The sequence below is a fragment of the Nipponia nippon genome, unplaced genomic scaffold (genome assembly GCF_047370975.1).
Source record: "Nipponia nippon isolate SJK-2023a ecotype South Korea unplaced genomic scaffold, ASM4737097v1 scaffold_1, whole genome shotgun sequence".
In the NCBI taxonomy this organism is placed as follows: domain Eukaryota; kingdom Metazoa; phylum Chordata; class Aves; order Pelecaniformes; family Threskiornithidae; genus Nipponia; species Nipponia nippon.
In genome coordinates, this window is record NW_028262290.1 from 70780001 (window position 1) to 70805778 (window position 25778).

A 25778-nucleotide genomic window follows, 5' to 3' on the forward strand; every position below is an offset into this window, starting at 1 on the left:
ATTCTAATCTACCGTAGAGAAAAAAAAAAAAACAACAAACTGGTTATAAATGACATCTCTATTGTTATTACATGTAATGGCTATTGTTAATATTAACTAATTACTGTAGAATTACATATTAAAAGAACTCAAATATATCACATGCAAAGAAACACAGGATAACTGTCATTTGTTCCTGGGCCATTGTACTTTCTAGCAATTATTACAAAAGGTAAGAGATGCAGCTGAGCTAACACGTGGCTCTACAGTGTGTTGTTCAGGAAAGGTGTCCTTAGGCCGTGTCTTTACTGCTAACTGTAGAAAGCAAATGTTGCCCAGAACAAATAAGAGGGAGAGGAAGAAAAAGGGAGTAATTTACATGCGCAGGACTCACGTCTGGATGAGGGATGGCATACTGCCCCTGAATCGTGAATGCCTGAAAACAACAAGCACAGTTAAGACACAGGTCAGTCAGGTGGGACAAGCCGTGTTCCTGTTTTCATCAGAAAAGCTCCTCCTGGCTCCCCAGGTGAATGCTACCCGCATTGCTTTCAATGCTGAGTGAGGCTTAATTGTCTTGTGCTGCTTGATAACACTTGGCATGGGACAGGAAGATCTTAGCTGGGCTGCCCGCGCACCCCTTGCCAGCAGGGGATGCCAACTGCCACTGCCCGAGCTCTGGTGACCCCCGGCTTCAGGACCCCTCTTCAGCCCAGCTCTGTCTGCTGGGAGCAGAGCTGGGAACACCACAGGGGCTGAGGAGCATGGGGGGTGGCCCTTTCCCCTCCCTGCTGCCCCATCCGCCCGGTGCCACTGATGCACACGGGGAGATGCTGATGCTGGGGCAGCAAGGATGGGGCAGACCCCCCCGGGGGATCTCCTGCCCTGACATCCAACTCCTGACTACTGTGTGCAGCTCTGAGCCACCTCTTCTGGCCACGGGACTCACGCCCCAGGCTGCCATGCCAGCGGGTATGTGAGCATGGGTGCTGGATAGCAGCCTGTCCTACAGCGCCTGGGCACGGGGCCAGCATGCCAGTTTGGAGACAGGAGCATGATGGAGACCCCCAGCATGGCGGTCTTATCTTCCGCAAGAAACCAAATATCCCCCCTCCAAATCCAGCCTCTCTGCAGCACAAGAGCAGCGCAAGGGCTACAGTTTCTGGCATTGCTCCTGGCAGCACTGGAGTGAGGTGGGGGAGGCAAAAAAAGCACATGAGTGAGAGGGGATACAGTGGGATGCCTGGCACTAGTTAGCCAGGCCCTTCGTCTCTCCTGCTGGCTCTGTTCAACTCTCTGTAATGGCCTACAAAGAAAAAAATCGAGGGAGTTTGTAATTTTCTATTAGATCCTGTAGGGCTTTACTGAATGCAACAGCATGTCAGAAAGATTTTAATGCGCTTGTGCTTAGACAGGCAGGAAAGCAGAAGGACAAATTATAACATACAAATATTTGTAGTGGGAGAATTATAAACAGGAACAGAGCTGATTAGCTTAGTTTGCAAAATGCTTATTTGACAAAAGGCCTCTTAGAAAGTAATGAATCCTCTGCAAACGATAAAACAATTCATTTAATGGAATTCGGATATTAAAACCTTTAATGCTCCAACTGCTTAATGCACATTTCTGCAGCAGAATTTCTCTTCTGGAGAGGAAACATTTAATTTAGTTTTTAAATTAGTTATAAAGCAAGGCCTCAATCCTGCAAACAGTATGCACATGAGCAGTTTTCAGGCAGAAATGTGTGCGACTGGGCTCAATGGGATGCCCATGGGCATACATACTCACGTGCATCTACAGGGGATGGCCATTATGGATGGTTTATAAATTACAGGAAAAGGTTCCAGTTCACCAAAACGGGATCACAGCTGTCGGTGGCTCTTAAGCAAGCACATATTCAAGCAAGCAAAGCAGGTGTTTAGGTGTTTTACCAAATGAGGACAACCTTAAGCAGATGTTACACTGCTTTGCTGAGCGGGGGCTCTGTGCGTAGCCAAGCGCAAGAGCAGCCTCAGGGAGGTTATAGCTGGAAATGGTGTTGGGCGGGGGCTTAGGTCCATGAGCAAACAGCGGGTTTGGAAACCATGCTTTGGTCTGTGAGCCTCTGTGCTGCATCACAAGTGTCCTTTCTGATCTTGGCTTTACTTCAAACCCAGCTGAGAGAACATCTTTTACATGTGTGCCTCCCAAGCAGCGGTCTGCAAACCAGCAAGAAAGCACCGCAAAAAAATCACCAGCGAACCTAATTGAAGTCACCCCTTTCCTCATCACTCCACTCCCTCATACTTCCATGTATACATATGAGGAAGCAAACAAACTGGAGAAATAACAAAAATAGTGAACGTGCAGAACTCAGCCTAGCTCTTATGTGGTTGTCAATGAAAACCATCAAAGCAGCATGGACAAGATGGGTCTTGAATTTTCTTTCCCAGTAAAAAAAAAAAAAAAAGCTCTTAATTTCTTAGGCTCCCAAAAGGTCATTTGATTGATTTAGGTTGAGAAAAACTGTCTTTGACTGCTTTACCCCTTGGCAGAGGAACTGTGCCCTTCTGTGGCTGAGGCATACTAAGTACAAGCGTGGTAGAGGTTACTGAGACATCTGTACTGTAACGTTTCACTAAGGACATGAGCTATGGGTCTGCTTTCATCAAAGTCAAGGGCAACTTTCCTACTGACATACTGACATTAGTAACAGCAGGAATGACCTGGTCTACAAATCTTCCTCAATTTAAAGCATAAAACTGCTACGAGACATAAAGCAAATCTGTACCCTGTGAGTATCCATCTAAACGGCAATGTAGCACAGTGGGTAGCAATTTCCACTTTGTTTCCATCTGGCAGGAGTGCTGGATTTATTTTTTATTTAACGACTGCATATGCTAAATATAGGTAAGGGGCAGAGCAGGGCAGGACAGTGTTCAGCTTCCTTTTAGTTCTGTCATGCAATATAATATCGAAGAAGCACAAGAGAATTAAAAGCAATACTTAAAGCAGAAGAACCTCATCTTGTTAAGGAAAACTAGAAATTTGATTTTGCTAGTGTTGCTTGATACGCAACCATTAAACAAACCAAAACCTTTCAAGATAGCCATGATGTAATTTAGAATGGAAAAATAACTTCTGATGGCACAGCCAAAAGGTTGGATGGAATTAACACTGCTGATAAAATTTTATTTTCAGTATTAATTTTCACTTGTGAAACCTGGTTGAAGTGTCTTTCCATACTGATGCCCAAACACACCTTAAGCATTTTCTTAAAAAGCCTACTCAGTCAGAGCACACAGAAATTCAAAGCACACAGAAAGTGTCTGTCTCTTACACTCTTTCTCATATCAACAAGGTTGTGTTAGAAAAGTGAGAACACTTCTTTAACTGATAAAACTGAAGATGACAAGAGCTATTAGACCTTAAAATAGGACACTTTCAATTATTTATACAAACTGCTTAGAGCACTACAGCAAACCGTTTCAATACTTTTGAGTAATCATACACAGAGACAGTCTTTGAAGGTAGTGGCAATTACAATACTGGTAACATGGGCTGCTGCATATATACACACATATTTCTCAAAGGAAAGCACTGCAGTGTAAACATATATATGGAGTAAATTATTCTGAACTTTCAGTCATAGACGAATTTCTGGCAAATTATTTTAAATTTCAGTTCAACTTTGGTTACTAAGGAAGCAGATTCCTTCTTCTGAAGATGACTAAGAGTGGTAGGCTTGAACACCAGGAATTGAAAGCTACTACATTCAGATTACGAAAATCTAGATATACACCACAACACATCATTACAGAGTAGAAGGTAAAACTCTGAGACAAAAATTCAGAGAAATCTCATTACAAGGGCCTGTCAGAAGCAATGGGGCTTTGGCGTATGCTTGAGATGTGCAGGAGCTTCCTTACAAACTGGCAGATTGTGGTGGCGCAGGTTGTCATACCACCAACAATACTAACGGCACGGTGTACCCTCTGCCCCACCAGGAACCCTGTGTCCAGCTTCTCATATGACCTCTGAAATTGCCTACTGGAGTGAGACATGGTCTCTAGGGCTGCTGTGCCAGCAGCCCACACCCTACACCCCACAACAAGGTGATGACCTGGGCTGGGCTAATGGGACGGGAGGTGGGACCTGCCTGCAGATGTTCTACCATGCAGCTGCGTAGCTCTTCCCACTGGATAACTGCTTAAAAAGAGGCCCTGTTGCCATCTTGGAGAAAAGATTTGGCTGGGTGGGGGTACCTTATTGCCAGAGAGGCTTCACATGCATGAATCCCGAGTAGAGAGATGGCTGCCTTCCTCTAAGCCAGATTTAGGAGATCAGTTTCCCCTTGAGTTGGGCAGGGCTTGCAGCATCTCACTCCTCCACCATTGCACATACCTGGGCAGTGCTGCTCTTAGCCTGTTGGCTATACGGGTTCCCTTGTGAGTCCCCTATGGTGTTTTTAGGGTACATATCAGCTGTGTTCATTGCTGGCTCATCAGTTACTAAAACTTCATTGCATGGATGCACTAAAACTGCACTAAACATTGCACTAAAACTGCAATGGATGATGGCAGAGAAAATTCCTGCCACATCTCAGTAGCATGTTGCAGACTCATTTCAGAGCATTATCAAAAGACAAGGAAGAGTCACATCGCACACAGGGTTTTAAAGGCAGAGGAGAACCCTAACTGATATAGCTTAAGATGAAGATGAATTGTCAAAACTTCACCATATAAAAAAGAAACAGGAACGTTGTTCTTGCGTTATCAATCAAGCTGTTGCTCGCCATGGTTGGGAAAGTCTACACTTGCATGCATAGAGTTCCTGTAACCTCAAACCCCATTGTTACTTGGTCCTGAGGGACTATAAGCAGCAGAAATTACGTGTGTGTAAATTTTAACTGCAAAATGCACTATTTGGTCCTAAAAAATATCAAAACTATGAAAGAAAAATTATGCCTTTCATGAGCAGAGACATCCTGCTGTTTGATCATCTCTGAAAACTGACAAAACTGCTTATACTGCTAGTGGAGCTGCAAGTTAGGAGTGAAAAAAACCAACCCTTACGATAAGCAGTTTTGTCCCCCTCAGGGACTGTCTGATTTGGACACCTCTCAATTCGCAGAAGGGCAAGCTTTTCTTAATTACAGAATTTAATTTTAAATCTTCGTAAAATATCAGTCATCACAATTTTGCATCAAGTTTGCAATGCAGTGTTCTCCTTTCCTGCGAACTGTAAGCACACAGAGTAGACAAAGCACATCAATACTATACCAGGCAAAAAAGAGTAAAAGTTGAAAACTAACAGGCGCTGGCTGAGGTTGGGCCAAGACGGTGTGGTTTCCAGCTGAAGCCAGAATGGTGTCTGCTCTTACCTGGCCACCTGCAAAAATGATAGGTGCAGAGGCAGGTTTGGGACGGTAGGGGATGGTGGCACCTTTGGGTGGGGACTGCAGACAAAAACACAAAGTGATCAAAATGCAGAATGAAGCAGAGCTCATATTAAAAAAATCACTTCTTATCTTGGTCACCTCAGACAACAAGGCATGCACCTAACCCAGCCCAGCCCGCCCTGCCCTCCACCCCAACAGCCCAAAAGCAAGCCGCAGGCTGGTTGTCTGGGCTTCGAGGGGAAGAGCCAAGGTCCCAACTGCACAGCCAAAACAGGCAGTGCTGGCACTCGTGGCTTCATTACTGCTACTGTTGGATGAAGCTATGAAGCTTCATTAAGCATGTCAAGGCATTTCAGGAAACACAGGCACAATTTTGAAATGTGTCAATGTTTTGGAAGAGTCCGGCCTGTGCTCTGGCTTTGTTAACACAGAGCACATCTCCTGCTTATCGATCTTTCCTACACTGCTACACATCAAGGTTTCTTGTTTTACTAACTCAGTTAAGTCAGCTGTTTAATTGCAAATGACCAGCCTGACCCTGCCTTTCGTCTGACTGAGCTGGAAGGTTGGAGAAAAATTGTCCCGGCTTCAGCAGGAGCATAACCATGGCCTTCATAATGCATGAAAAGGGAGTTTGTTCCCTGTAGCCCAAGGCAAGGACCCAAAGGGAAAACCCTTGACCGAGGATAACTTTCTCCTTGTAAATAAAGCAGGAGCACGTGTCTGTAAAAAGGTTTCAAGCTGCCTGTGCAACACCTAGCAGAATGGTGCCCTGATTTCAGTGCATTAACTACAACTAAAGAAGGTAACAACAATATCACTTCCATTAATTAATAACAAATAATTAGGTATTTCATGTCGATGAAAGTGTTTGTTGCCAAATTAAATATATGCTGCAAATTAGAGCACATTCATTTTCTTAAACGTTTGAAACAGCAAACTGTAGTTAAGCCAGTGTCTTCTTAGTGCTGCTTACGATTTGCCTAATGCTAAAATTAAATACTTCTTACGTCGAAACTGGTTATTTAAAAAGTGGCTCTACCTGTGGGAAAATAGGACTGTGTCTCTCTGATTTTGAGAAGTGGCTTCTCTCATCTTCTTTAGCAAATAACTATTTATTCCACAAATGTCACCTGGACAATAGACTACACTCTGTATTCACAAAGCTGCTAACTATTGCCATCACGTACCCCATCTCTAACAAACTAAAATTATTTTTCAGTATTATCTTTCTGTTCTCTTGCATTTTTATAAAGAAATTCCTTCCTCACAGTAGTGCAGTAAAAACTGAAACGAGAGTCACTGTTACCCAGTAAAACTCTGGGGATTTATTAATTTTTATGCTTTTAATTACATTAGGCTGCATGACATTTTGATGCAAAGGCTGTATGTCATTTTGATGCATTGCATACTTCTGAACAGCCAATAGCTGTAGTGCTGTCTCAAACACTCCACTGTTTCTCTCTTCTTTGAAGAATAACAGAACAGTAGGGTGTTGGAGATCATCATGAGACAGCCCCTGATTAGACAGGTAAAAAACCAAACCAAACCAAAAAAACACAGAAAATTTTCCAGCAGAAAATGTGATAAAAGCAGAGATGCTTCATGCTCCTCATCAAAAGTTATGGTTACTACGTCAAAATCAAAATTTTGATTTGCTGAAATATTTTTTTTTCAAACTTCTATTCAACTTAATCAGTTGAGAAATGTACCTGCAAGAAATTATGGGCATTTTCAGCATGGGTTAAAATGCCCAGATTTTCATATAAATTAATTTTGTGTGATTTCATCTATGAGCTAAGAAACTGCCATCAAAATGAAACATCCTGGCCTTATGCAATGACCTGACCCTAAGGAAGCAAAAAGTCCTGGTAAATCTAAATTACACTAGTCAGCATTATTTCTATTTAAAACAAGACCTAGACGTTTTCTGCCCTATTCTACATCAGAGTAAAATTCTTTTCTCTCAGAATGGCTTGCAGCTCCATGCTGGGCCTGGTTTGTTGTTTGACAGTGTCATGAGAGCCCTGGTCTTTGATTGCTAAACCCTGCTGCGAGAGGCTCTCAAGCACCAGGAAGGGCACAGTCTAACAGGGTCCTCTCGAAATCCTTGGCACGGGAAGGGCAGGCAGCACCCCTGGGGAGCCCAGGGCAACTGAAAATTAATAATGTGTTTGAGCATCTCCCGAGTGAGAGGTGATATGCCAAGCACTCACTTACCTCCAGCATAACCACACATATTTGTTTCACGCACTGGATAATGGCGTCGGGAGTGCCTGATATAGTCACTGCGCGCTCCGTCGAGTTTGGCAACATGTCCCCCGCTACCTGCACCTGGGCTCCTGTGGACTTGAGCAGAGACAAAGCAAAGAGAGCGTCACCGTCGGGCAGGCAACGGCATCTCTCAAAAGCCAGTGATGCATTGATGTGACAGAGGGGATGCACCTCTAAACTTTTTGTCTTTTCCTTGCTTGATAGTGGTAGAGCGCGTATGTAAACTCATGCCCAGGCAGGGTAATTGGGGTCTGGCAGGACACAGATTTGCCTGTTCAAGCCAATTTGCAAACACTCCCATCCTAGGAAGATTAGTCCTCAGTAGCTGTCAATGAATCAAACTGTGACCTGAATTTCAGGACAAGTCTTTTAACCCCCTCAAAGACAGAGAGTTGCAATGGTGACTGAAAAAAGAAAAAGGCGAAATGAAGTACTTTTCAATAATAAAAAAAAAGAAAGGAAAAAAATGCTGATAACTGAAGAAGGTCTGCTAATCAAATGAGTTGCAGATAAATGGCTCTTTAATCCACTGATGGCTGACTTGTTTCTCTGGATAAAATTTGGGGCTGCGTTATGCTCTGGAATAGTTCAGGATGGTAGAAAAGCACTTCTAAATTATAATTAGTGTTGATTAAATATATGCACATCATCAACTTTTAGCTCATTAATGAACCCAAGGAGGTAATGAACCAGTTTTGTTTTATTTTTTTAAATTTGATCTTGGCACTAATGTATCTTAGTTAACAAAAAAAAAAACAAAACCAAAACAAAGAAAGAAAAAAATACATGAGGCCAAAACAATCCCTGGCATTATTTCACAAAACATCCCGAAAGACCTTTTCACTCAATAGAAAAAAACCCGGCATTTCATATTGAGTTAGCACTGTCACGTATTACAAACAAAATCTATTCCTGACTGTTATTGCAATGCAATATTTCGGGCTTTTTAAAAAAAGTATTTTCAGTAACCATTGACTTTGTGTCAGTCAGCAAGGAGTTAATCTGTTTTCCTGCTGATTACCTACACCACATGTTATACTTCTTTCCAGAGACTGATTAAATTACTGATTGCATCTTCTGTTCAGTAGTGCTGTTTAAGGCCAGAATATCAATACCTTGCTCTATACTAGGCTTTGGAATTTTGCGATAATTTGATCACTCAGTCATGCTTTTCTTTTCTTCTTTTTTTCTAATCTTATCTTGAAAATAGTACAGCAACCCTACATGTTGTTCCTGGGTACATGACTGAACACAAAAGACCATCCCTCGTGCCATTGCCGCTCAGTGTGTTGTGTGATGATGAAATTAGACCACATTTCGAGCTGGATGCTCCTTTTTTTTCCCATTTGGTGGTATTTGCTGTTTAACGTACAGTTCTGGGTATCTCTACATCTAGCACAAAATACTCTGCCAAATACTGCAGTCATTTATGCATTTGCTTCCAGTGCCAGTCTATCTTGTTTATTCTTTGACTTTGGTCATAAGTCAGCAACGAAAAAACGAGTAATGTTTTGTCCATGACCCTTATGCTTAAGAAAATGTGCAGCGTGACTTCTTGCTACATTAGCCTTATCAAAACACCTATTTGGCCAAACATTATCCTTTTACTTCCTTGTACTAGACTAGTAGGTAACTGCTCCTGAAACGATGCTCACCAGAATAATCACTTCAGTCATTTAATGTATACAGACCAACAGACCAACCTCAGCTTTAAAAACCTATATCCTAAAAGCACTCACTCAGTGCTCTGGATGAGGTTACCAATATTTAAAATAAAATCCAAAGTATCGACAGCTGTAAAACCTAGAGCTAAGCACTCATCAGCACATGGTTCACACTCATGCCTGCTCCTATTTTAACACAACTAAGAAATCAGCTGTATTCCTGCTGCCTGACAGTTCTCCTGGACACCTAAGAGATCTGGAGGACCAAGAGAAATCATGTCTTGTGGCTGAGGTCGCCTCCGACTGTGTGCTCTGGAAGTAGCTCTGCCTTCTCCAGTGGCAAGGCTTTAGCCTGGCTTTGCCTGCTGCCTGCCAGGGCAAGAAGGTGCAGGCACTCAGCAGGCTTGCCGACTCACCCAGGCACGGACTGCCGCAAACACCAACAGTCCGCTGGCCATGCAGAATCTGAGCCAGAAATGTCCCATGCGTAAGGCAAACTGAACACCTTCCTCCCACCCAGGAAATACAAGTATCTTCTCCCATCTATACAAAGTTCTCTGACAAAGCTTTTTTGGGATTAAAGAAAAAAAGAGAGAGGGTTTCCCATGACCCTAACATCTGCACAGAAATAATGTTTTCTTCCCCTCAGTGTCATCAGGTGACTCCTTTCTCCCACATCTCAAAAGCTAGTTTGACAATAAGGACTACTGAGAGGCATAACTCCCGGACTCTTTGATGAAAAATAAGGTAAGAGCATTCCAAGAAAAAAATATCTGATTTGTAATTGCCTTTTATTTGCAGGCCTCAGTAAGCACAGAGACTCCCTTCAAATGGCAGGGCTCTGAATTGTTTTTCTCTGGGTTTACAGCAGACAACCTATGCATGTTTTCCTGAACACAGTTTACAAAGCAAGAGGCGCATGAAGGAACAACATGTTGTTCACTTGGCAACAAAAACTCTGAAACAGCTTTTGGCAGCTCTGTCCACTAATGGAAGGGGTACACACTGCTTTTACTTCCCTGTACGGAAGGAGAGAAAAGACCCTTTCAGTAAGAGCCAAATCCTGAAAGGTGAAGATAAGCCTTCAGAGGGAACTTCGTTAAAAAACTCCTGGGACAATCAAATTGGAATTGAAATGAAGTAATTGGGAAGAACTTGAAAGTCAACAGGATGAGACCCTTAACTGTCCTCTATCATCAACTTTCCTTCCAAGGCTACCACAAACTAACATTTCATAGCAAATGCTGGATATAAAATCTTGATCAAAGGATTTTCCACTCCTTTTTCACATTTGATCAAATTTTCTTTGATAGAAAAATATCCATTAACTTTTTTTCACATTTGAAATGAAATGTAAAAGCTCACTGAAACCTACTGCTTCAAATCTACATTTTAGATAAAAAAAAGGAAGTTTCACTTTGGTAAAGCCTGTCAAAAACTTCTGTTTTGACATTGTCAAATGAAAAAAATTGATCAGCATGTTATCTTGATATTCAACACCTCATCCCATGTTGAAAAGAATACAAATTTAGAAGGAGTACTGTCACTTTCTCCAGAATAAAAATCCATTTTTCTGAAATGTCCTATTCAGATTTTCTCTACATAACTGAGCATGTACCTCATTTTCTTGTTTGGCTATTACAAACATTGGATCCTTGGCTTGGTATGTGCTATGTTGCTAAAGTCATGAATGGAAGAATTAAAACTGGCATCGTATGATAATTTTTGCATTTTCTGGTTAAAGAAAAAAGTGGCTGTTAGCACAGCACATTGAATGAATACCTTTAGATAAAGTCTGGGTTAAAAAAAATCAATATGGGTTTGGAATACTTGAAATCAGGTCACCTGTGGCACAGTGAGATTAGGGAGAAGCAGAAAAGGAGTATGAAAGTAATTCTTTTCTGAAAAGTAGATTAAGTGTTTTGTCGACTAACCTGGACTCCCCAGTGCTACTTGGGCCTTTCTCTGGCTGCAAGGGTGGTAGCTAATTTGGAAATGGCTGCAACGCTCCAACTTGGGATCACCTGAGTATTGCCGGGCAGGGGGCTGTGCCTGAAGAGAACTGCACGAGCCATTTCTGTTGCTAAACTGTTGCTTTGCTAAGTTGTGCGTCAGAGACTAATACTTTGTAAAGCTGTTTCTTTCCCGCCCCACCCGCCCCGGTCTTTAGCTTCAAGGAAGGTAGAAGGCTACAGCTGTGCTGGACCCCTGCTTCCCCCAGAGCAAGGCTTTTCCAGGCTTTTCACTCAGCACATGCTCACGTTCGTGCGATGAGCAAAATGCAGCAGCCGATGGTGGCAGGCACGCTGCGGTAGGACGCCGAGCTAGCCGGTGTTCCCGGCAGACATCCCAAGACTTACCTCCCTGATTTCTTTGATTTTAGAACCTCCTTTTCCTATCAGGGATCCACACTGACTTGCCGGGACGACGAGCCGCAGTGTTACAGGGGGTTTGCTTGTCACCGTGCTGTTTGTCATTGAAGCATTTATGTCCTGTAATCACAACATCAGTGAGAATCAGCGGAGGATTTGTCATTCCCGGTAAGCACTGAAGGTCTCAGAGCAAATGCCCTGGCTGTTTGTGGAGACCTGGGGAGCGTGCAACCAGTCGTGGTTTGTTTCTGTTGCAGGAAAAGCCACTGGCTCTGCCGGTGATACACCACAAGCACGAACCGCACAAGCGGCTTGTGCCAGAGGAGCCCTTTTGCTGTCTGGCATTGCAGGTCCCTGCTGCGGGACCAGAGGACAGTCTCTGAGGCAAGACTAGGAGGAGGAGGTGGTATCTGTCATTAGACCAGACGAAGCAGATGGAAAAGACAAAGTGGCTTTTGAGTTCACAGGCCTCCACATCCTGATTTGGTCTCTTTTCCGCCATCTCAATTAGGACATTTCTACTATATGTCTTTACATTTCATGCAATTTCTTGTCAGGTTTGATAGAAAGAAAGAAGGTTAAAAAAGGGAATGACAAAGAATCTGTGAATGCTCTGAGGCAGAGAAAATTAGATTATTTTGATAAATATTTTGCTACACCCCAGGTTTAATTTCTCTTTTGTAGCAGATCCATAAGTATTTGTAGTGCTACATAATTTCTAAAATCTTTTCCATCACAGCTGTGTAACTGGAGTACAAAGAGCTCAGCAGAACAGCAATTACCTGTATCCAGGTAATGTAACCTACATCTGTGTATGTCATTATCCAAAGAGACTACACTATATGTTCTATGAGCATTTCAATATACTACTTGTTGCAAGGTTTACAATGTTTTAAATATTTCGTTTGTTCAAAATCTTACAGGCAAGACAAAACAATCCCTCTAAAGTCTTCATCACAGAGGAAAAGATAAAGCTTATCTTCCCACTGATAGATGGGATGCTGTTGAGAGCACTTAGGATCACAAAAAAAAGCCACAAGCTGCATGGCACCTGTCCAAAAACTCATGAGAATCTCAGTGTGGTTTGCTAACACTAGCTGTGAGCTGAAAACACCATCTCATCCATCTGTGAGGTGCAATGGCAGAGCTATTACATCCTTCACAGAAATGCTACCCAAAAGATTACGATGGGAACGACAGAAAGCATGCATTTCGTATTCATTTAACTCATGTATGATGCAACAGGAGTTCCAGCAGACAGAACTGATGTGATTCCCTACATTCTCACTTACCAAGACTACCACTTGTTAAAAAAAAAAAAAAAAAAAAGGAGTACCTATACTGTGTGATCAAGACCCCAAGTTAAAAAAAAACCGTACTTTAAACAACCCCGCATGCCTTGTTGAACTGGTGCAGGAGCTCAGTGACACCAGCACTGATTCCTGCAGTACCTCTGCATTTGTGATAGCAGCATTATTCCCTCCAAGAAATGGCTCAGTGTGACCTCGCTTAGCTTAAAAGAGAAGAAAAAAAATCTTGAACGGAATGAGGCACTGCTGCATGCCACAAGACAGCTATTAAATCATTCCTCTGCCAGCCAGTAACTCACATTTTGCTTAGTGCCCATGTCAGTGGGAGATTGCAATCCAGAATAAAGCAAGAGGGATAACAGAATTTTGCAGCACCCGTGTATCTGAAATAAAGCGCAAGTCATGCCAATTTTTCAGCTGGAAGATGCCATCTCCTTAGATCATGTTTGTGTCAGGTGAAGGCACACAATCATCCAGATCTAGGCTAATAACCCTCTTCCACCACCCATCATGACCCTGATAATGTCTCCCACTTCCATATCATATGCAGCCTGGCCTCAAAGCCTTCACTGCACTTACTGCCTTCAAAAGCACTGCACAAAAATTGGAAGCCGCTATTCTCTTTATTTTCTCATCATCATTTAAAAAGAGAAAAATCTAAACATGCAGGCTCAGCAGCAAGGAGTGCATAAAGGAGTTTGTCCAGCTTAAAAACACAACAAAAGAGAAATGAGCAGAAAAAAATCCCCTCCAGAACTGCAGGCTCCTTAGTAGGGTTGGCTCGAGACTTTCTCTCAGAACCATCATCTTTCAAACTGGGAAATTCCTATTTCTTTAACCTCTAACTTTCTGCGGTACTGCATCCATTTCCTCAGGGCTCTGTCACACACTAGAGCCGGACATTGCACGGCTTTCTGCCAGCTTGCCTGGGCTGCTCCTCAGCCAGGACGGGCTAACTGGGAGACTGGAAGTGGTGGGAGAGCCAGCTCCTAGTGTTGAAGCCTTGTAGCATCCCTAGCTCCTGGCATCCCAGAGTCACAGTGTCTAAGACTTCCCAAGGCAAGCAAACCTGGCAGCTCAGAAATCTACCAAACCTCTGGGGAAAAATGTGTCTAAATTCTTCTTTACTGGTTTCTAAACAAAATGTTAAACCTGCCAATTTCAACAGCAAGTACGAGTCTGTGAGGTGGCTCCTCACTTGGTAATGACCACCACAGGATTTACCTGAGCAATTTCTTCATAAATGTTTGCAAATGAACAAGGATTCCACCAAACTTTTTCTTAGTTATTTGGAGAAGGTCTGACCACTGAGCTCTGCCTGCTGTTTTTCCACTACCACGTGCTTCCAGTGGATTATGCATATTTATACCCAAAACCAGAGCTGCCCCAATCACCAGTGAATTTACAGGTGCATTTCTTGGCTCTCAGCCTCCAGTCTGGAAATCACTGCTCTAAAATGTCCTCTCTTGCAACTCCAGTGGTCTGCCTGGGTTAGTGCCATTTTTTAACAACTCTCTTTTTCCTCTGCAGTGAATACTTTAGTTGTTTATGTAATTACCTACCTAGCTTGTAAATTCATCATCAGGCTGCTAGAAAATCGACTTTTATTAGGAAGGTTGTCAAAGCAGAGTGATATAGGGCTGCAGAGCAACAGCACAGAGAACACTCCTCCAGATCTTCCTTTTTTCCTATCTGATGCTTTTTGAGATTTTTTCTAATATTAGAAAAGCATTCCAGGGCTCCCATGTCTTTCTAGACCTGCTTGTCCCCAGCTATACAGCTGTAGGGTTGAAATTAAGGATTCAAGGGCTTCATGTCAAAATGCTTCATGTGGGCATGCATAAGAAATACAAAAAAATCCCTCAAACCATCAGTCTCACACATGCATCTTTTTTGTTCTGTTTGAAGGTAGCTACGATAACCAGAGCTGGGCCAGGCACTGTCTGCTCTGGGACTTTTAATTTTTTAAATGGCTGAAGAAATCTCCAACAAAAAGACATGCATGGGAAAATAACATTTGGTAGCTGGCTCATTTGTAATTTCTGAAGCAGTGCTTTATTTTGCCTCTAAAGTGTTACAGTTACCTCAGTTTATTGACAGGAATAATGTTAGGAAACCTAACTGATTATATCAAACATTTTTCTTTACCACTGTCCTTTTAAATATACCAGAAGCCAATTATATTAAAATGAAATACAGATATTTCAGAATATAACCGCAGTACCTTATCTGCAGGGAGTGCCAATACCCCTTTGCTAATATCCACATGAAGAGTCTGGACTACCCTCTAAAATCTACAAGGGTAAATATGCATAAAATCCAGTCAGATGCCTGAATTTCAGATTTCTTTGCCTATTGCTAGCTACAGCACTTTCAAAGACAACGTGGTGTTGGGTGGTGGGGTGGGGATCTGATGCTGTGCAGTGTTTGATGTTTTTATGAGAAATGCAGTGTTATTTCCTCTGGGTACTCATTCTGGTGGGAACTGGCAGGGATTATCTCTGTTAATGATTCCCTCAGCATTTTTCAGGATAAGGCCTTAAGCAGAGCATGTTTTTTGTGTAGAGAGCAGAGAGACTGCTCTCTCCAGGTCTCCGTGGATTGGAGGGTATGGTACTGTACAGGAAGCTGCCTCTTAAGCTAGAAGAAACAGGGATTGGTACAAGACTGGTAGGAGATAAAGCTGAGAACAGGTAGTTTTAAAATTGGGCTGGAGAGAATTACTTGTGTGGTTCTGCAGGATTGTCCTGGTTTCAGCTGGGATAGAGTTAATTTTCTTCTTAGTAGCTGGTAGAGTGCTGTGTTTTGGATTTAGGATGAGAATAATGTTGATAACACACTGATGTTTTTGGTTCTTGCTGACTAGAGTTTACACTAGTCAAGGACTTTTCAGCTTCTTGTGCTCTGCCAGGTGCATAAGAAGCTGGGAGGGACCATAGCTAGGACAGCTGACCCAGACTGGCCAAAGGGCTATTCCATACCATATGACGTCATGCTCAGTATATAAGCTGGGGGAAGAAGAAGGAAGGGGGGAACATTGGGCGTGATGGCGTTTGTCTTCCCAAGTAACCATTATGCGTGATGGAGCCCTGCTTTCCTGGGGATGTCTGAACACCTGCCTGCCCATGGGAAGTAGTGAATGAATTCCTTGCTTTGCTTTGCTTGTGTGCGCAGCTTTTGCTTTACCCATTAAACTGTCTTTATCTCAACCCATGAGTTTTCTCACTTTTACTCTTCCGATTCTCTCCCCCATTCCACCAAGGGGGTAGTGAGTGAGTGGCTGTGTGGTGCATAGTTGCTGGCTGGGGTTAAACCACGACAAGGATTCAACTTCAAAATCATTATTGTCTCATTAATAACTGGTAAGGGAAAAAAAAATAGCATTCTTATAAAATATACCATGCCACAACACCAGGGTACTTTATCAACATGTTGAAAGATCGGAATATCGCAAAGGAAGATCTGAAAACCCATGAAGGATTGGAGAAATATAAATGGGATTAACATTTGCAGTACAAAAAAAAAGGGTCATTTGTCTGGGGGCTGACAGGGATGTCTGCCGAGACCAAACAGGTTCCCACTGAAAATACCTGAGCAGGAGCTGGGGTTACCCACCAGGTGCAGCATGGTTGTGTGCAAAACATTACACTAGTAGGAGGTGAGGCATTTCTAGCAGCGGTAGGGATATGTTAGCATGATAGCCAGAACAGAGGACTGTTAGTGCCATTAAATAAGCCCTTATGGAACTTCATTTGCAACCTGTCCACAATTAATACATACATTTAACACAAACTGTAACTGGGAAAAGGTAGAAAGGGACTACTAGAGTCACGAGAAGGGTGGGAAATGCATCCTCTGAAAGACTGAGCTTGGCTCACTTTGGCAAAAGCAAGGGTGTGAGGGGATAAAACGAGTTTCTAAAAATATGTCTAAGAGGGGAATCCTCAGGGATGGAAAGGTAAGAATTATTTAAACTAATGGCCAGTGCTGGCACAGGAACAAAGCTGTATAAACTGCTCATGAATAAATTTAGGTGAGGAGTAAAAAGAAGGTGTCTAATTATCAGAGAACTGAGGTTGTGGATCCAATATCAGGAAAAAGCAGGAAAAAATCTAACTAGTTTTTGATCATGCTGTGAAGTAGGTTGCAAGACATACTGCTTATGCTAGAAGGCAACTGCATCTGATGACCTCTCTTCTAGTCCTGTTACTCTAAATGTGAACAATCACCATGGATAAATAAAGGCACATGCTGATGTTTCCTATCGATGCCAGCATCTCCCAGTGCTATGGGGAGATGTGGAGATTAACCTCACTGACTTGGAGAAATAAGTACTCATAAGAAAGGGATTCAAATCTCTTTAGTTTAATTACTGATGGAGAGACACAGCCCCTTTCTCCTGTTGCAGGTGATTCAGTCCACCTTTCTGCAAGCTCTTCCTTTAGCAGAGGGTAAATTGCCTTCTGCAGTGGCCTCTGTCTCTCCACAGAGGACAGGAGAGATGCCTGGACTGAACATCTGATTTTTGAAAGTCGAGGGAGTTAAATCCTCTCCTGAGTTACCAGGGTTCATGTTCTGTAGCCTGCTGCCTTTTCTGTGAGGTTTCCTGTTAAAGTGGTGACCATATCTAATCATAGTTGGTCCATGAAACTTGAAAAGATCCCAGCACTTTAGGTATGTATCTGCACCGAACTGTAATTCTACAGTAAATTGAGTGCTCTCTTGCCTCACTTACTCTTAGTGCCTTTATTTTAATTAATTTTAAAAGCCAAGCTTGAAATGTGGTAACTGGTAATCATAGAGTTTGTTTTGAAAATAAAAATTTCCTAGTTGAATGAATTATATATTCATTTTGACATATATAAAATTTACATCAATACCAAATGGAATAATATAGAAACAGAGCTAAAAGTTAGGCAATTATTCTTTTCAAATCAAACCCACAATGGGACCAGAAATTTTCCAAGACATTTTTCCTACCATTAGTGCACATTACTAGAAGCAATTGCTTTTCCCGGAAGCCTCCAAAAAGCAAAAGAAATGATCACACAGCTTGTAAATTGACCCATTATTTTTCTTCAGCGTTACTGCCAAAAGCATTTATAAAAATACAACCACTTTCATTGCTATTAAATAGAACATTAAACAAATCATATTTAACATTAAAGCAAACACGAGAAAATTCAAACAGTGTTTGTATTTCAACTTGAAGAGAGAACAAACATATTTTATTTGCTTACCTCTTCAAATTTTAGTGCAATCATAGAAAAAGCTTTAAAAATTGCATCTGTTGGGCCTGTTATTGTCACAATTCTCTCTGGACAGGAGCCTTCTGAAATATTGATTCGAGCACCACTCTGTCAAAAAGAACAAATATTTTTCAAATTTATACTTCCCAGGGAGCAAACCAAGTAGGATTAGGGATATAGTTTGGGAAGGAATATCTTGAGGCATCTCATTCACTCCCCTACAACTGCAGCCCCAGCATCATATAATTTCAGCATAAACTGATCGCACTCCAAAAATTCATGTAACTGCGGGAAGCTGGATTCTGTCTGGGTAAATACTTATACAGCCTTCATCACAGTATGCAAATAGCACTTCTGTAACTCAAAGTTGCAAATAATTGCATAATCAAGTCTTTTCTCTTCCCTCTTGCAGGGTTAACCTTAAGTAGGACCGGAGCTGCAGAATTTCAGATGAGGTGGTTGTCTCCAGGGAGCATCAGTATCTCCCAGGAAAGATGCACCTGTCTGGTTTGGAGACCCAAAGGCAGGGCTCGATCCGTCTAGCTGGGACATTACTTTGCACTGTGGAGAAGGTTCCTTACAGATGTGTCTCATGTGAAGGCAGTCAATTAATATGCACTGAACAACACTTTAAAGGAGTAGCGGCAGGACAGGCAACAGTAATAGTGTTATCTCCCCAAGGCAAGGAGACTGTTGGAAGTAGTTAGAAAACTGTAAGTCTTGGAGACAAGCCAGCATGGCTCTCGGGTATACTTAGTCCCCTTTATGCCCCTGTGGCAGTTCAGAGAAAACCCCTAAACTAGATGTAAATATATTTAAGAGGATCTTGGTGTAGATAATGATCAAAGGCAGTTGAAGTAAGACCCACCCTACGCTTTTCCTGAGGTTTTAGGCATGGAAATGTGTTAATGCAGTCTAACAAGTCACTGGAGCCTCAACTCATCCACGGGGACTGACCTTCTTGAGGATCTGGGCCGGTAGCAAACGCGAGATAATCTGGGTTAATTTGGCCCTTTGCCTTCAGGGTTGCCACAAATCAGCCGATGTGCTGTGTGTGTCTGAGCCCTTATTCACGTGCATACTGCTGCTCGACAGCAAGATATCGTATTTCCCCATGTGACAGCAACCAAACAAAACAAAAAAAACCCCCAACACTACTGATAGAAGTATCTTGCTGCCACGGACTTGGCTGGCAGACATACTCAGTGTTCACAGATAAGAAAGGGCGGCAGGTACTTCTGACAGGCCAACCTGAGTGGGACTTGCCCTCATCAAACACCAGCACTGGATCAGGAAGATTGGGGCCCAGGGCTCATTCATGCTGGTGGCAACGTCTGGCGGCCACCACCACACGTGAACTCATGGCTGGGGGCCTCAGGCCGGCAGGGAGCACACCAGGTGCCATGCCGGGCAGAGCTGCCCGCGGCAGGCCGGCCTGCCCGTCCCATGGCCGCCTTTGTGCAAAGCACAGCTCTTCCTTTGAAACCGGAGCCGTGGGAGCTTGTCTGAAAGATTGCTCCACTGTGGATCGGCGGCAGCCAAAATTCGCAGATGTTACTCCTCAAGTCGATGACCGGTCAAAGCAGAGCTATGGCAATTAAAATGTTATATGCTGGCCTCCATATTTGTGTAGGAAGTTAACAACCTCAGGGCACAGAACCAAGGTTTTTGTACTTTTCTTTAGGCCCGAAGGTGTCTCTGACATTTCCCTAATGACAGAGCAAGACAGAGTTGCATTTCGTTCTGTAAAGATAACGTGCAACTTGCCACATCTGTTAGGAAAGTAAAAATAAAGTTGCCTTTTGCTTTTAAAGAAGTACTGAAGAAGATAGTAATTTAAAGGAGGACCAAGTAATCACCATGTGGAGACACAACCTCTTAGTCCTGTGCTGATACAAAGATGCATATAATTCCTTTATTTTAAAAAACCAACCAAACAAATAAAGCCTCTTGTGATCATGTGTACATGACAGTACATTTTCAGGAGCGGAAAAAGAGCATTTGACATTTATCTTGAAAAACTAACCAGGGATCATAACTCTTCTCTAAGATGTTTAACTCAGAAGTCAGGAGCACTGTCCAACCATGGCTTCCCTTTTGTGCATGCAATTTATATCCAAAGATATCTGCTCATGACCATAATTAATAATTAAACTGAAATGTGTTTAATCAGCTGGCAGGATTATCTAGTACATTGGAAACATTTTTTCTTGTATTTTTGTTTAAGTCTTAGCAAATGTACTTCTGTGTGAAAACATGAGTGAAAGCTCTTATCATCCAAAAAGGAGCTCTGAACTCAGTAAGCCTGACAATGAACTCCCTATTGTGGATATTTAAAGATGGATCTCAGCAATTTCCTTTACTACAAACACTTTGAGATTTCCCTGCCACAGACCTTCTATCAACATATAAAACAACAAAGCAGCTGACATAGTAATGTACTGCAGATTTACCAGAACCAAACTGACTTTTCTTGAGGCATCCTCTATATACTTTGCACTCCTAAAGTTTTAAACAGTAGGATTTGTCTTTTGACTTATGCTTTTAGCACTTGCTTCAGAGAAGGAAAATTACATGGATCTGCAGGTAAGATGTGCTGCCTTGCAGTGGGTCTGTAACCTCGACCTGGGCACAATCCTCTGAAGACAGTGCAGGCTGTGTGGCAGGGAAAGAAGCCTGTGGACACTGGGGAGACTGAGGTTTATGCAGCGCCATGTTGTAGTTAGCATTTTTGTGTTTACAGCCCTTTCAGAGGATGTGAATGGTGGGTGTGCAAGTCTACCCTGTCCACATCCTACTCACAGCTGCAAAACAATGAAAAGTTAAGGCTTTGCCAAGACATGGCAGAGGGATACTCTGGCTTATGGAAGTCTGGCTCCAGCTCTGCTGAAGCTTGTGTCTGCTCTCAAACTTTATGTAGCATCAGTTTAATGCTTGGTTTCAGATTTTGGAAGCTCTCTACCAGGAGGCCAAGCCACACGCAGGACCGATGCTGGTATGCTAAAGAAAGATACAGTGGTTTTGATGCACAGAATCACGCTGGCTAAGCTGTGCCTGAGATAAGACAGCAGCAGGCATATTGCTATGGGAATGAAAGACTCCAGACTGCTGTGGCGATAAGGAGGTTTCATTAGCAACAATGTTTAATTTAGGCCAGCACACTTCACCATTTGCAAAGAATGGTGATGTTAAACTAACTGCCCACTTGATGGCAGTATCGGTCTGTACACGCTGAATTTCCCTGTTCTCTGAGCTGGAAAGAAATGCAAGTAAAGACATCAAGGCTTGTCTTACCTCCTCCCTCATCTTCTTAACTGTCTCACCTTTCTGTTAAAGAAACAGAAAAAAAGTTAGCCTGGGTTGATGAAGTGAACTGATATACAATATTTTGACATGAGAATTAAGAGAGAAAGTAATTTCCTGACCTTTCCGATAATGCTTCCAACCTCCTGAAACAGAAAAAAAAGACACTGTGAATGATACGATTCGCTACAGAAGAGCATTTGCTCTGTTCCTAAGCTCTTTCACTATCACTTATTTCAAACCTGCAATGTGAAGCGTAGCCCCCTTCCATTGTTGCTGTATACAAATATGCCATGCTAGATACAAAGGAGTGGACTAAAAATGTGGCTTTGCAACCTACTGATTGTGCAAGAAAAATACTTGTAACAGAAACTGATCTTGCGGATACAAATCAATCCTGCCACTATAAACACAGATAAACCCCATCAGGTAATGAAAAGTTCAAAAATAATAGAACTGTACAACCTGCTAGAGAAAATGGGATACAATACAAGCATCAAAATAATTGCTCATCTCTCTGAGGGCAGGCATTTACCCTGTTTACACCATGTAATAGCTAGAGCTGAATTTCCATGCTAGTGAGTGCTACTGCATAAACACCTGGTGGCCTGTCTTAATCTCCCTATTAAGCACTTACAGAACAATAACTGCTAATCACTTTTTAGGGATTTGGGAATTGTTACTGGGCTCCCACAACCTTCCATGAAGGGACAGAAAATACTAAGAAATGTCAGTGTGAACATACAATAGGGGAACAATTTGGCAGTTCTGGCAACATCCCAAGGGTTGAAAACTCAGTGCGTAAAACCAACAGGTAGCAAAAATGAAGCTAGTAGCTCTAAAATGAGTAATCTGGATGCGTTACACAAATCACACAGATGTGACATCAGACTGGAAATCATCTAATGGAGAGGAGACCAACTAAAGGAAAACAAACTCCTCTCCTATACTCAGATGGTGAAATCTACTTCAACGGTTACAGGATGTCTCATATGGCTGATGTCCCAGACATATGATATACAGTTTCACCTCCCTCCCCCAATCTATATACGTAAGTCTGACCCGTCCTGAAACACAGTCCAAAGAGTAAGATTCATGAAACTGTCCTCCATTGCTCTATCCAATGATGGACTCATGATAAAGTGCTACTAACTTCACCCTGCAGCAGAAGACTACCTGCAGTGAATTTGAGAGCTATTTCTCACCCGAATGTTATTAGCTCATAATATGAAGCTCCTTGTGCTTGCCACTCCTCACCTCCTGCTTACAAGATGTAAAGACTTTTCAGTGAGAAGAAGACCTATCTCAATAAAGAACTTTGGCATATGGTTCCTTTGCACTCTCTGCATGTCTGCAGGTAACACCAGACTGGGGGGAACAGTCAATACACTGCTGGACAAGGCTGCTATTTGCAGTCACCTAGACAGGCTGGAGAAATGGGCTGAGGGAAACCTCAGGGAGTACAACAAAGTCAAATGAAAAGTCCCATGCCTGGGATGGAACAAGCCCATGCAGCAGGACAAGCTGGGCAAAAACTTGCTACATACGAACTGGCTTTGCAGAAAAAGGGTCCCAATGCAAAACTCCAAGATGAGTACATGAGTGCATCAGCAGTGCATCCCTGATCAACCAAATGCTGGGCTGTATTAGCAAGAGTACAGCCAGCAGGCTGGGGCAAATGATTCTTGCCTTGTCCTTCTGTTTGTGAGACCATGCCTGGAGGACTGTGTCCTGTTTTGGGCTCCTAATACAAGACAGACAAGGACACACTGACGTGAATTGAATGCAGGGCCAACAAGATGGTCAGGGGACTGGAGCACAGGACACATGAGGAGACACTGAGAGAACAGTGTTTGTTCACCCTTAGGAAGAGAAGACTTGGGGGGAACTTATTGCGATATATAATAAGGAAAGCAAATTGCAACATCAAATTCCTACTAAATATGAGGAAAAAAACCCTTTTATCATGGGGATGGCTGGACCTTGGAACAGGGACCCAAGAAACTGTGGAGTCTCCATCCTTGAAGGTGTCCAAACCCAGCCTAGGCAAGGCCCTGAGCAACCTGCACCCAAGGGATCTGCTTGATTCAGGAGGTCAGACTGGAGACCTCTGGGGGCCCCTTCCAACCTCCATGGGTCTGTGATTCTTCAAGCATGGCCTTACACCCACTGAAGTCAGTGCCTAACTAGCCACAAAGTTCCTCAACTAAGTGAGGTCCCTTCTCAGGTTTATTTTCAAACTTCAATTTTTCTGTTTCGCTTTTGCCTTTTTTATCTCCCTTCCTACTTCTCTTCCAAGATGGGACTCTGCTCTCTTGACCATGCTGACCAGAGAACAGATATTGTCCAGACAGACATTGCAAATCTTCCAAAGGTATCTGCTTTGCAAACCTATAGTTCTGCTGGCTGATGCAGAGTAGACATTTACACGTCACACAGTTGTGTGACTGTTCTTGCTAAAGCTTCTTGTGTCCATCTGGGACTGTGAGACGTCTGTATATCTGCACATACAATGCAAAGGAACAGCTCTGTGAGAAGAGGAATGAACGAAGCGGACTCGCTGCAGTTTTGTGTCTTGTGACCAAATTATCCTGGGTCTCTTAATATGTGGGTTTAGGTCAGGCCTTTTCCCGCGGCTGAGACAGCCGTACCAGCATGCTGTGTAGGCTCTCTACTGAGGTGCAGCTTTTTTGTTAGCAGTGACACAAATTTGGAACACCCATTCCACAAATTTTTTAAGATATTACTATTTTTTTATGTTATCGTTGTAACTCTGCCAACCTGCCTGTAACTGTTGAATGGGATTACACAATACAGGGACTAAAACTGTCATTGATGATAAGCCTTGGGAACCCCTCATGACCAGTAGTTCCTATCTGCCTACTCAGCACATTCAGCAGTTTTACCTTGAAAACTTTTTCCATTCTTCTCAGCCCCAGTTTTCAGAAATAATTTCTTTCGTAAAACAGATTCTTAGGAGGCAGAAAGACCTTTTGCTATGGGTGAGAGTATTGTGTTTCAATTGCTATGGGCAAGCAATCATATTTCAGTCTGTGATATAATTTCAGTTTTTGTATATCTGAAGTTTCATTAGAAGCTGTAGGCCTGGTCTTGAACCTGCAAGGCTCTGCCAGTGTACGCTTAGTATGAAATCTGTCCCAATCCATTTTATCATCCTGGGTCTTAATGACAGATGTTGTTCTTTCAGAAATGTATGGATGGGTCATGGCTAATAAGTACACAGATATCTTCCTTGGAAACAGGAAAAGATATTTTCACTTTGGAAACAGAAAAGCAATATACTGTTTATAGCTCTAGTAGAAAAGATTGTCCATTTCAAACACGGAAATTGGGAGTATTTAAACAAGCAGAGTAGAGCATAAAATATTAGGATTCTGAAGCTGCTTGTTCAACTGAAGTCTTTGGGAGTTTTGCTATTGATTTCAGTGGGGACAGGAATTCTACCTGGCTGATCATCACCTTGTTATTACTGAAGAGTACAAGCTGCCAAAGAACGGAGTGAATGAACAGTGTCAACCCCACTGAGAAAAAGTATTTTAATGAGACTGGTGACCAGTTCCTTGGAACATGCTAGCAAATATCACTGTAATGCTGTGGAGTACTTAAAACCTTACCTGCCTCAAAGGGTGAATTTAAAGCTTTTTCTGTAAGGAGGCAGTTTCAAAACATGCAAGCAAAAGCCACCTCTTCCTCTGCACTGGGAGCTGGGATTCTGCTTGGAAATGTGAGGGAAGGGCGCAGGGAGAGAGAGAAACATTAACTTCACATGGATATTCCTAATTTTTCCAGAATTTTCGATCCATACAAATTACTAAAAAAAGATAAAAATCTAGAATGGTTCTAAATGGCTCACTTCAGACTTTTTTGGGCCTTACCTGTTTCTAGGAAAGCTCCTATAAGTATTAGTGACAGCAGATCATGTCTTTAATTATGATGAGAAACCTACTTCAGCCACAGATTAAATCAGAAGACTCTTTACACCTCGTTCTCCATACTGTCAATGCTACTTCATCAAACCTTTAATGCTTCTTTATACAGTCCAATATTTGTTTCATATAGATCCTTATATCACCATAAATTACATTTCGTGCTTAATGAGATACCTAACATCATTTTTATGACACTCAAGTTTTATCAATATTTCTAGCCAAGATTACTTTGAGGGTCTTATCTTCTTCAGAAAATGTTTCTAAATCTGCCAGACACCAAACTGTGCTGTAGTTAAC

General features: G+C 42.4%; 1 protein-coding gene across 14 annotated transcripts in view; it reads right to left on the reverse strand.

Annotated features, from left to right (window-relative positions):
• The window catches only part of LOC104013413 (poly(rC)-binding protein 3), a 545963-nt gene that overhangs the window by 29778 nt on the left and 490407 nt on the right, over positions 1–25778 (reverse strand). For 11 of the 14 annotated variants that reach the window (XM_087759356.1, XM_087759257.1, XM_087759246.1 and 8 more), the window contains 7 exons: positions 21654–21677; positions 21523–21555; positions 18220–18336; positions 11658–11789; positions 7580–7708; positions 5273–5416; positions 359–415 (listed from right to left, as the gene is read on the reverse strand). In XM_087759356.1, coding sequence (XP_087615482.1) covers positions 359–415; positions 5273–5416; positions 7580–7708; positions 11658–11789; positions 18220–18336; positions 21523–21555; positions 21654–21677 — 636 coding nt within the window. The remainder of the gene's footprint in view (positions 1–358; positions 416–5272; positions 5417–7579; positions 7709–11657; positions 11790–18219; positions 18337–21522; positions 21556–21653; positions 21678–25778) is intronic. The other 3 variants (XM_087759345.1, XM_009465908.2, XM_087759328.1) reach the window with 1 other exon arrangement.